Genomic DNA, 12,663 nt, shown 5'->3' with positions numbered 1-12,663 from the left:
GAGCTGGAGTAAAAATTAATTAGGGGGAAAAATGAGGGAAAGGGTGTTCAAGGAGAGGAAAGTCATACAAAAGAACAGTTATGAAAGAAAATGATGTGTTCTTGGAAGTATGAATAGTTCATGTGGCTGGGCAAAGGGTGTGTGTGATTAAATCATGGGAGAGGAAACTACAGAGAAAAGGTCATGATGAGATCACTGGGGAGGGATGATGATTGAAGGGATTTAAATTTTACCCTGTAGGGAGACATGTAGGGATTCTAAGTAGGGAAATGGTAATACGATTTGACTTTTGTTTTAGAAAGAATGTATTGTGAATTGAAGGCAGAGGATATACTAGCAAAGGAGTTCAGTGTCCTAGCCTAGAGAACCCAGGAGAAAAAGCAGATATTGAAAATGACATAATGTATGTGAAAAATGATTTGTTAACTGTAAAGCACAGTATAGTAATCAAATTAGGTCATTCATCTCATTTTTTTCTGAATTGACAAATCTATGATGCTTTTCAGGGAAAGAAAGGTTACATTAAAAAAATTTGGAGTTACGGGTTTTTTTCAGTTTATAAAACAGTTCTGGTACTTTCTTCTCATTGACATTTAAAACTGTGTAGGTGAAAAAACTACAGGTGATGCTAAGGCAAGCAAATGACCAGTTAGAGAAGACAATGAAAGATAAACAGGAGCTAGAAGACTTCATAAAGCAGAGCACTGAAGATTCAAGTCATCAGGTAAAATGAGGGTTTTTAGAATGTGACCCATGGGAGATGACTGGGTTGTTTAAATTTAAAAATTCTGAAAACATAATAATGTTTTTTTCTTGCCTTGAAGATTTGGAAATTTTATTTTCCCCTTTTACTATTTTTTTTCCTGGTATCTGTTTTACAAATTTAAAAAAATAACTTTTGAAATAACTGGTTCATGAATATCAGGAGGCTGATTCTCCTTTCCCCTTTGTTTTTTATTTGTATTTTGTGCTGCACAACACACTTGCTGACAAGATCTTTTTTTTTTTACTTTTTATTTTTTACTTTTATTTATTTATTTTTATTATTAGCTCCCCCTTTTTGACTTTTTAAAAGTATAGCATTCATAGTAAAAACCTAGATATACCAGAATCTAACGTCTGTGTAACCACATCAAAATCAAGTAATAGAACATTAGCCAGTACCCCAGAAACCTTCACTTTCCCCTCTACTTACCACCCCTTCCTCAGAGGTCACTAACACTGTCCCAAATCTAACACCATTAGATTAGTGTTGTCTTTATTATTTTTATTTTAACAAATGAATCATATAGTTTGTATTCTTTTGTGTCTGTCTTCCTCGATTCAACTTGTGAGATTTTGTTTTTTAATCCTCACTTGAGGATATTTTTCTATTTATCTTAAGATAGAGTGGTGGTGGGGGGGAACTTTGATGTGAAAGTGACACATCACCTGATTGCCTCCTGCATGACCCCGACCGACCAGGGCAGGGGACAAACTGCAACCGAGGTATGTGCCCTTGAGCGGAATCAAACCCGCAACTCATTGGTCTGCAGACCGATGCTCTTAACTGCTGAGCCAAACTGGCCAGGGCCAACTTGTGGGATTCTTAAGATGCTTGTAGCAGTATGTTCATTTTCATTGTTGTATAGTTGTACCAATGTATGGTTATATCACAGTAAGCATTTAGGTTGTTTCCAGTTATGGGATATTATGAATAATTCTACTTTGAAATTTCTATATAAGGCCTGTTGCACATGTTTCTGGTGGGTATATGCCTAGGAGTGAAATGACTAGGTCAGAATATTCAAAATGTATATCCGCTTTAGTAGATACTAATGCCCAAGAGTTTTGCAATGTGGTGGTATGAATTTATACTCCCACAGGCAGTGTATGAGAACAATTCCTGTGGGTCCACAGTCTTGACAGACTTCATTTTGTTAGTTTAATTATAGCCATTTTGGTGGGTGTTTAATGGTATTTCACTGTGGCTTAGTTTGCACTTCTCTTATGACCATTGAGATTATTTGGCATCTTTCATGTTAATTGGCTATTGGGATATCATTTTGTGTGTGTGTGTGTGAGATTCCTTCTCAAGTCTTATGCTCATTTTTCTATTGCATTGTTTTTTAAAAATTTTTAAGTTGTTTTTCTGATTTGTTAGGAGTTTTACATATAATCTTATTGGTGCCTTTTAGTGATTTGTGTTGCAGATGTCTTCTAGCCAATATATTTTTTTATTATTATTATTACTATTATTTTTAATCCTCACCCGAGGATATTTTCCCGTTCATTTTTAGATTGGGGTGGGGAGAACATGGATGGGGGAGAGACCCATCGAATGATTGCCTCCCAAAGGACCGCAACCAGTGCCAGGACTGAACCGCAATCTAGGTATATTCCCTGACTAGAATAAAGCCTGTGACTCTTTGGTCCACAGGCTGACACTCTAACCCCTGAGCCAAACCAGCCAGGGTTTGGTTTCATTATTTTAATGGTGTCTTTTGATGAACAGAAGTTCTTAAGTTTAATGTAGTTAAATTTATTGATATTTTCTTTTTCTTTTTTTTTTAAATTATTTATTTATTTTTTTGTTACAGATATTTTACCTTTTTTACCCCATTGGCACCCCCCTCCCTACCCCACCCCCGCCCCGTCCCCGGCTTAGTTGTCCATGTCCATTGGTCATGCATATAAGTTCTGTGGTTTATCTCTCCTCACCCCCCCCCCCACCCCCTCTTCTGAGGGATGTCAGTCTGTGCCCTACTTCCATGTTTCTGGGTCTACTGTATTCCTCAGAATGTTATGTTCATTATATTCCGTATATAAGTGAGATCATGTGGTATTTGTCCTTTTCTGCGTGGCTTACTTCACATAGGATAATACTTTACAGGTCCCTCCATGTCATCTCAAAGGATAAGAGATCTTTCTTTCTTACCGCTGCATAGTACTCCATGGGGTATATGTACCACAGCTTTTTTATCCATTCGTCTACTGGTGGACACTTGGGCTGTTTCCAGATCTTAGCTATTGTAAATAGTGCTGCTATGAACATGGGGGTACATATATTCTTCCTGATGGGTGTTTCAGGCTTCTTAGGCTATATTCCTAGAAGTGGGATCACTGGGTCAAATGGAAGTTCAATTTTTAATTTTTTGAGGTAACAACTTAGTGTTTTCCACAGTGGCTGCAGCAGTCTGCATTCCCACCAGCAGTGTATTAGAGTCCCCTTTTCTCCACACCCTCGCCAACACTTGTTGTTTGATGATTTGTTGATGGTGGCCATTCTGACAGGTGTGAGGTGATACCTCATTGCTGTTTTAATTTGCATCTCTCTGATGATTAGTGATGTTGAGCATTTCTTCATACGTCTCTTGGCCATTTGTGTGTCCTGTTTAGAGAGGTGTCTATTCAGCTCCTCTGCCCCCCCCCTTTTTTTTTTTTTTTTATCCTCACCCGAGGATATTTTTGCATTTTTTGTACAGATAGAGTGGGAGGGAGAGAGAGGAAGGGAGAGAGAGTGAGAAACATCGACGTGAAGGGACACATCGAGTGGCTGCCACCCGCACGACCGACCAGGGCCCGGGACAAACTGCAACTGAAGTACGTGCTCTTAGCGGGAACCGAACCCGGGTCTCTTCGGACGCAGGCCGACGCTCTAACCGCTGAGCCAAACTGGCCAGGGCTCCTCTGCCCATTTTTTAATTGGGTTCTTTGTCTTCCTTTTGTTGAGTTGTATGAGCACTCTATATATATTGGAAATTAACCCCTTATCTGATACATCATTGGCAATGATGTTCTCCCATACAGTGGGTTGCCTTTCCATTTTGATGATTGTTTCTTTTGCTGTGCAGAAGCTTTTTAGTTTGATGTAGTCCCATGTGTTCATTTTTCCCTTTGTTTCTGTTCCCTTAGGTGATGTATCAATGAAAATTCTGTTGTGTATGATGTCCAAAATTTTGTTGCCTACATTTTCTTCTAGAATTTTTATGGATTCACGGGTCACATTAAAGTCTTTTATCCATTTTGAGTTTATTTTTGTGTATGGTGTAAGTTGATGGTCTAGTTTCATTTTTTTGCATGTAGCTGTCCAATTTTCCCAACACCATTTATTAAAGAGGCTGTCTTTACTCCATTGTATGCTCTTGCCACCTTTGTCAAATATTAATTGAGCGTATTGCCTTGGGTCCATTTCTGGGTTTTCAGTTCTGTTCCACTGGTCTATATGCCTGTTCTTGTGCCAGAACCAGGCTGCTTTGGTTACAGTCGCTTTGTAGTATAACCTGATATCTGGTATTGTTATCCCACCTACTTTGTTCTTTTTTTTCAAGATTGCTGTGGCTATTCGGCGTCTTTTCTGGTTCCATATGAACTTTTGAAGTATTTGTTCTAGTTCTATGAAATATGTCGTTGGTATTTTGATGGGGATTGCATTGAATCTATAGATTGCTTTGGGTAGTATGGACATTTTAATGATGCTAATTCTTCCAATCCATGAACAGGGTATGTGCTTCTACTTTTTTATATCTTCCTCTATTTCTTTTTTAAATGACCTGTAGTTTTCTGCAAATAGGTCCTTTACTTCTTTGGTTAATTTTATTCCTAGGTATCTTAATGTTTTTGGCGCGATGGTAAATGGGATTGTTTTTTCTTTTTCTTTTTTTTTTTTTTATGGTACGTGCCCCTAGCAGGAACCGAACCCGGGGACTCTCTGGTTCGCAGACCGACGCTCAACCACTGAGCCAAACTGGCTAGGGCGATGGGATTCTTTTTTCAGATTCTCTTTCTGTGAGTTCATCATTGGTGTACAAGAATGCCGTCGATTTCTTGACGTTAATTTTGTATCCTGTTACTTTGCCAAATTCATTTATTAAGTCTAGTAGATTTTTGATGGAATCTTTAGGGTTTTCTATGTATAATATCATGTCATCTGCAAATAATGACAGTTTCACTTCCTCCTTTTCAATTTGGATCTCTTTTATTTTTTCTTCATGTCTGATTGCTGTGGCTAAGACTTCCAGTACAATGTTAAATAAGAGTGGCGAAAGTAGACATCCCAGTCTTGTTCCTGATCTTAATGGAAATGTTTTTAATTTCTGTCCATTGAGTATGATGTTGCCTGTAGGTCTTTCATATATGGCCTTTATTATGTTGAGATATGATTCCTCTATTATCACATTGCTGAGCGTTTTTATCAGAAATGGATGCTGGATTTTGTCGAATGCTTTTTCAGCATCTATTGATATGATCATGTGGTTTTTATTCTTCATTTTGTTTATGTGGTGTATCACATTTATTGATTTGCGAATATTGTACCAGCCTTGCATCCCTGGAATGAATCCCACTTGGTCATGGTGAATAATTTTTTTGATGTATTTCTGGATCCGATTTGCTAATATTTTGTTCAGGATTTTGGCGTCTATGTTCATCAGGGATATTGGCCTGTAGTTTTCTTTCTTCGTAGTGTCACTGGTTTTGGAATTAGAGTTATGCTGGCTTCATAAAACGAGTTTGGAAGTCTTCCTTCTTCTTGAATTTTTTGAAATAGTTTAAGGAGAATAGGTATTAGTTCTTTGAATATTCGGTAAAACTCCCCCATGAAGCCATCCGGACCTGGGCTTTTGTTTGCTGGGAGAGTCTTGATTACCTCTTCAATTTCCTTAGTTGTTATTGGTCTGTTCAAGTTTTCTATCTCTTCTGGGTCCAGTTTTGGGAGACTGTGTGTTTCTAGAAATTTGTCCATTTCGCTTAGATTGTCAAATTTGTTGCCATATAGTTGTTCATAGTAGTTGTTAACAATCTTTTGTATTTCCGTGGTGTTGGTTGTTACTTCTCCTCTTTCATTTCTGATTTTGTGTATTTGGGTTCTCTCTTTGTTTCTTGGTGAGTCTAGCTAAGGGTCCATCAATCTTGTTTATCTTTTTGAAAAACCAGCTCTTTGTTTCATTGATCCTTTGAATTGTTTTTTTGGTCTCTATGTCATTTATTTCTGCTCTGATCTTTACTATTTCCTTCCTTCTACTTGCTCTGGGGTTTTCTTTTTGTTTGCTTTCTAATTCTTTAAGTTGTGAGGTTAGACAGTCAATTAGAAATTTTTCTTGCCCTGGCCGATTTGGCTCAGCGGTTAGAGCGTCGGCCTGCGGTCTGGAGAGACCCGGGTTCGATTCCCGCTAAGGGCACGTACCTCGGTTGCAGTTTGTCCCCAGCCCTGGTTGGTCGTGCGGGTGGCAGCCACTCGATGTGTTCCTTTCACATCGATGTTTCTCTCTCTCTCTGTTCCTCTCTCTCCCTCCCACTCTACCTGAACAAAAAATGTAAAAATGTCCTTGGGTGAGGATTAAAAAAAAAAAAAAAAAAAAGCCCTGGCCAGTTTGGCTTAGCGGTTGGGTGTCAGCCTGCGGTCCACAGAGACCTGGGTTCGGTTCCCACTAGGGGCATGTACCTTGGCTGAGGTTTGTCCCCGGCCCTTGAGGGTCGTGTGGGTGGCGGCCACTCGAGGTGTCCCTTTCACGTCGATGTTTCTGTCTCTTCCTCTCTCTCCTTCCCGCTCTATCTGAATAAAAAATGGAAAAGTGTCCTCGGGTGAGGATAAAAAAAAAATTTTTTTTCTTAATTTTTGAGGTAGGCCTGTAGTGCTATGAACTTCCCTCTCAGAACTGCTTTTGCTGCATCCCATAGATTTTGTGCTGTTGTGTGTTCATTTTCATTGGTTTCCAGGAAGTTTTTAATTTCTTCCTTGATCTCCTCGGTGACCCATTTATTGTTTAATAACATGCTATTTAGCCTCCATGTGTTGAAATGTCTTTGCATGTTCTTGTCGCAATTGATTCTAGTTTCATCCCATTGTGATCTGAGAAGATGCTTGATATGTTTTCAATCTTCTTGAAATTGTAGAGATTTAGTTTGTGTCCTATCTTGTGGTCTGTCTTTGAGAATGTCCCATATGCACTTTAGAAGAATGTGTATTCTGTCGTTTTGGGGTGTAATTCTCTGTAGATATCTATTAAATTCATTTGGTCTAGTGCTTCATTTAGAGTCTCTGTTTCCTTGCTAATTTTTTTTGTCTAGAGGATCTATCCAGTGCTGTCAACGGGGTGTTGAAGTCCCCTGCTATGATTGTATTGTTGTCGATTTCTCCTTGGAAGTCCTCCAGAAGATTTTTAATATATTTTGGTGCTCCTATATTTGGTGCATATATGTTTATCAAGGTTATATCTTCATGTTGAATAGATCCTTTCAATATTATGTAGTGGCCGTCTTTGTCTCTAGTTATGGTCTTCATTTTGAAATCTGTTTTATCAGATATGAGAATTGCTACCCCAACTTTTTTTTGCTTTCCATTTGCTTGAAAGATTTTTTTCCATCCCTTCACTTTCAACCTATGTGAGTCTTTTGTTGTGAGGTGGGTCTCTTGTAAACAACATGTAGATGAGTCATGCTTTCTTATCCAGTCAGCTACTCTGTGTCTTTTTATGGGAGCATTCAATCCATTTACATTTAAGGTGATTATTGATATGTACTTATTTATTGCCATTTTTGTTTAGTGTGGTTCTATTTTTCTTCCCATTTCTATTGCTAATTACAGCAGTCCTTTTAACATTTTTTGCAGTGCTGGTTTGTGCTAATGTATTCCCTTAGCCTTTTTTTGTCTGGGAAGCTCTTTATTTGACCTTCTCTTTTGAATGATAGCCTCGCTGGGTAGAGTAGTCTTGGATTCAGATCCTTGTTTTTCATGACCTTGATTACTTCATGCCATTCCCTTCTGGCCTGTAGTGTTTCTTGTGAGAATCAGCTGAAGCCTTATGGAGTTTCCTTTGTAGGTAACCTGTTGCTTATCTCTTGCTGCTTTTAGGATTCTCTCTTTGTCTTTAATTTTTGGCATTTTAATTACTATTTGTATTGGTGTCGGCCTGTTTGGGTTCTTCTTACTTGGGACTCTCTGTGCTTCTTTAACTTGAATGCCTTCTTCCTTCACCAAATTAGGTAACTTTTCTGTCACTATTTTGTTGAATATATTCTCTATCCCTTGCTCATTTTCTTCTTCTTCGGGGACTCCTATGATGCGAATATTATTACGTTGCCAGTTGTCTCACAGTTCTCTTAAGCTGTCTTCCTGTTTTTTAATAGTTTTTTCCTTTTGGTTTTCTGATTGTTTGATTTTTTTCTACCCTGTCTTCTAAATCACTGATCCGGTCCTCAGCTTCCTCTACTCTGCTTTTTAAACCTTCCAATGTGTTTTTCATTTCTGATATGTCATTTTTTATCTCTTCTTGATGATTTTTAATTTCCAATTGGCTTATTTTCAGTGTCTCTATGTCCTTACTCATGCTTTTGAGTTTCCTTAAGATCATGGCTCTGAATTCTAGCTCTGTTAACATGCCTAATTGCTCCACATTGATCTCATCTTTGGTGGAGGTCTCTTGCTCTTTCATTTGGCTTCTGTTTCTGTTTCACCATTTTGGCTATCACAGTGGGCTTTTGGAGCCTGTCAAGTTTTCCCTGTGGGTATTGGTGTGCTGCTGTTTGTGGCTCCCTCTCCTGTGTTTAGATGAGCGAGGGAGGACCCACGTTGAACACCACTGTCAAGTCTTACTTTCCTGTTTAAAGTTGCCAGCCCAGGAAAGGTACTGTAATCCTCTAGCTTTTTGCCTGGAGGCTAGCAGTCTAGGTTACTTGGTGAGTTTTGGGTTGTCAGTTGATTGAAAAACTCCCTCAGTTGCTCAGCACAAGGGGATTTCATGAGGGTGGGGCAGATGCTGGTTGGCAATGAGTTTCAATTAGCACTTCAATGGCCCACAGGGTGGGGTTGGATCTCCGAGGGAGGGGCTGCTGCCTCTCCCCAGAGCCCTGGGAAGGAGCAATATGGCGACCGTCCTGCGTGGCTGCAACTCAGCAAAAGCTCTGAGTACCCTCCAAATCCCGAGTGTCCCGACAGTTCCCGTCCAGTCTGCCCTCCCTCTGCCTGAGCCCAAGGTGAGGGGCTGTGGCTGTTTCATCCTCTGTCCTGGCTCTGCGCTGTGGAGCCGCCTGGGAGTGTGACCCGAGGGCTCCGCTTCCATCTAAGGTCGCTGCCGAGCTGCCTTCGCAAGCCTACCAGGATCGAGTCAGTGTCCCTCGTTGTATGGTCCTCGCAAGCTGCTTTTCTGTTGCTTTTTCCCATCAATTTGTCTGTGTTATAGTTGTAATTCCGGTTTGGTTCTGGGAGACGGTCTGTGTAGCTTCCGTTCACTCCGCCGCCATTTTTCCTGTCCTCGATATTTTCTTTATGATTAGTTAATGTTGACACAGTTTTTAAAAGAATGTTTTCTTAGCATGGAGTTATAAAGATATTTTTATATATTTTGTAGAAGCTTTATTGTTACAGCCACTCACAGTTATATCTAACATCTATCTAGAAAGGAGTTTATGCTGTAGATGAGGGTGAACTTTATTTTTATTTATTATTATTTTTTTTTAATCCTCACTCGAGGACATTTTTCCATTTTTTGTTCAGATAGAGCGGGAGGGAGAGCGAGGGAGAGAGAGAGAGAGAAACATCGATGTGAAGGGACACATCGAGTGGCTGCCACCCGCACGACCAACCAGGGCCGGGGACAAACTGCAACCGAGGTACATGCCCTTAGCGGGAACCGAACCCGGGTCTCTCTGGACCGCAGGCCGATGCTCCAACCGCTGAGCCAAACCGGCCAGGGCGAACTTTATTTTTTTACATGGATATCCAGTTCCTATATAATGTGGTTGAAAACATAATCTTTTCCCCACTATTCTGCAAAGCAATCTGTGTCATCTATCACATGATATACATGTGTTGTCACTTTTGGGACGCTGTCTTGTTAGATTGGTCTGTTTGTCTATTCTTTGTGCCAAATTCTATGCTATAATGTATAGTAAAATCTTTGTGTAGTTCTCTTGTTTAGTTTGTATTTTTCTTCTGAGAACTATGTTTTCATTAATTTCAGAATTATTTACCTTGACCTCATGCAGCATAGTTACAGGTAGCTACTTAAAAATTTTTGGTAATTCCAATCAAGGTTATCATGGTGTTGGCATTTGTTGATTTTCTTTCTTCTTGATAATTGGTCACATTTTCCTGATTCTTTCCATGTCAGTTACTTATAGATTATAGCCTGGGAATTATGAGTATTTTATTGTGCAACTTTGAGTTCCATTTATCTGATTAGGTTCAGTTTGGAGGTTCTCTGCTGCCTTCTTTGAGTGGTAGTCCTAATGTCAGTCTGTTTTCTTTTTCCCATGTCACAGCAGCATTGCTTTTAATTTAAAAAAAAAATTTTTTTATTGTTGAAAGTATTACAGATGCCCTCCTTTTTACCCCATGACCCCCCTCCCCCTGCTTTACCCAACCTAATGTCTGTGTCCTATGGTTGTGCATTATGCATATAAGTTCTTTGGTTTTTCTCTTCGCTCACCTTCCCTCACCCCCATCCCTCATGTCAATCTATTTGTAAAAGCCTTTGTAATGCTGCTTTGGATCTGTCCCTGTATATACATAGCTCAAGGGTGAGTATGGTACTTGAACTGGTTTATACTTGGATTTAGGGGACCCTTTTTCTAGCTTTCTCCTCTCTGAGATTACCTCTGATGTTCAGTTCACAGGGACCCTGTTCTGGCCCTGGGATCAGAAAGACAGTTTTATCTCCTGTGTTGCTTGCACCTTGACAGCTGTGGCAGCCCTTGGGTTAATGCTGGCAAGAAAGTAGAAAAACAACCCAAATAAACAGTAACCTGCACTCCTGTATGAATTGGTTCCTCCCATTTGACTTCCCTCTTCCTAAACTGTCTACTTCTGCATATTTTTTAGAGTCCTCGGGTAGTTGCTTTTTGGATTTTATCTAGAGTTTTTTGGCTGTAATCAGAGGAGAGTAAGGCCATAGTAGACTTAGTCCATCTTGGACAGCACAAGAAAAATACTTTTGCCAACTGTAGAAGTGTGAGCACTTGTTATTTTCTTTCAGCACTTTGACGGTATTATTCCATTGCTTCTGGCTTCCATGTTTCTGATGAGAAGTCATCTATCAGTGTTACTGTTGCTCCTTTGAAGAGAAAATGTTATTTATTTCCCTGGCTATTTTTATTTTTATTTTTTTGGCTTTTATTTTTGGCAGTATTACTGTGCTATACTGAGGTGGGGTTTTTGTTTGTTTGTTTTTTCTATTTATCCTATTGGGGGTTCATGGGGTTTCTTGGATCTCTGAATGATTTCTTTCATCATAATTGGAATATCCCCAGCCAGTTATGTCTCTTGAAAAAAAACTATTTTTCTTGAGATATATATATATACATTAAAGTACACAAATCTCATCCAGCCAGTGAGGCTTAGTGGTTGAGCGTTGACCCATGCACCAGGAGGTCACCAGTTTGATTCCCGGTCGGGGCACACGCCCAGGTTGTGGGCCCAATCCCCAGTATGGGGGCATGTAGGAGGAGGCCAGTCAGTGTTCTCTCTCATCAGTGTTTCTCTCTCTCCCTCTTCCTTCCCCCTTCCCTAAAAATCAATAAAGAAAAAAATAAATAAAAGGCTGCCTCTAGTAATTTACATATCTGAATTCATTGTAGATCTGTTTCTATTATCTGTTTTTTTTTTCATTTCCTTTTGTTTTTCATCATATTTTCTTGTGCATTTTTACTTGAGTGCTAGACATTGTATATGAAAAACTGTTGAAATAATATAAAGGCATTTTCCTTATAAGAGGCAGGCAACTAATGGTACTAACAGTACTGCATCACCTTAATCCAGTTACTGGAATTGAGATTATAGGAAGTTGTGAAGGTTGTATTATTATTATGTGGGGGGGGATTGTATTATTTTAAATACTTTTGTTACTCTCAGGTGTGGTTCTTTGGGGACCCAATCTAAAGTGCAGTGTGTTTACCACAGATCCCTTTGGGAAATAGATCCCAGACTCTTAACTTTTGCAACCCTATCTTGGGACTCTCAAATGCTCAGCTTCTCAGTTTCACATCTGTTTCTTTTGGAATTGGCACATTCCTCTGTTCCAGATGCTGCACTCAACACGCCAGTGTCCTTATTCTGGTCCTGTGCACCGTGATTGTCTTTGCCTTGTTTTTTAATGCCTTCAAGTAGATGTCTTTAATATTCGGTCTCATTTTTCTAATTCTCAATAGAAAGATTGGTTCGCATTATCCAAATCACTACTACAGAAGCAGAATTCTGACATAATTTTTTATTTTTTATTAATTTATTTTTTTTCTCCTCACATGAGGACATTTTTTCTTTATTCTTTTCTCTCTTTTTTTGTTCAGATAGAGTGGGAAGGGGAGAGAGAGAGACAGCGACGTGAAAGGGACACATCGGGTGGTTGCCACTCACACGACCCAACCAGGGCCGGGGACAAACTGCAACTGAGGTACATGCCCTTAGCAGGAACTAAACCCGTGTCTCTCTGGACCGCAGGCCGACATTCTAACCGCTGAGCCAAACTGGCCAGGGCCTGACATAATTTTTTAAATGTCTCAACAGATTTATTTTGATTCATTTTATAATTTTTTTTAAAGAAGTTTTTGTTTTTTTCTTTTATTGATTTTAGAGAGAGAGGAAGAGAGATAGAAACATGAGTGAGAGAACATCAATGAGGGCCTCCTGCATGCCTCTACTTGGGATTTAGTCGACAACCTGGGCATGTGCCCTGGCCTGGAATCAAACTG

At 39.5% G+C, this 12,663-nt stretch overlaps 1 protein-coding gene across 5 annotated transcripts in view; it reads left to right on the top strand.

Moving 5' to 3' along the window:
* Positions 1–12,663, top strand: part of RABEP1 (rabaptin, RAB GTPase binding effector protein 1) — a 130,912-nt gene that overhangs the window by 97,224 nt on the left and 21,025 nt on the right. For all 5 annotated transcript variants that reach the window (XM_036268064.1, XM_036268068.1, XM_036268067.1 and 2 more), the window contains one exon: positions 608–724. In XM_036268064.1, coding sequence (XP_036123957.1) covers positions 608–724 — 117 coding nt within the window. The remainder of the gene's footprint in view (positions 1–607; positions 725–12,663) is intronic.

Source organism: Molossus molossus, unplaced genomic scaffold (assembly GCF_014108415.1).
Source record: "Molossus molossus isolate mMolMol1 unplaced genomic scaffold, mMolMol1.p scaffold_m16_p_19, whole genome shotgun sequence".
Taxonomy (NCBI): Eukaryota; Metazoa; Chordata; class Mammalia; order Chiroptera; family Molossidae; genus Molossus; species Molossus molossus.
Note: the sequence above shows the minus strand (reverse complement) of the source record. Positions and strands in the feature narration are given on the sequence as shown.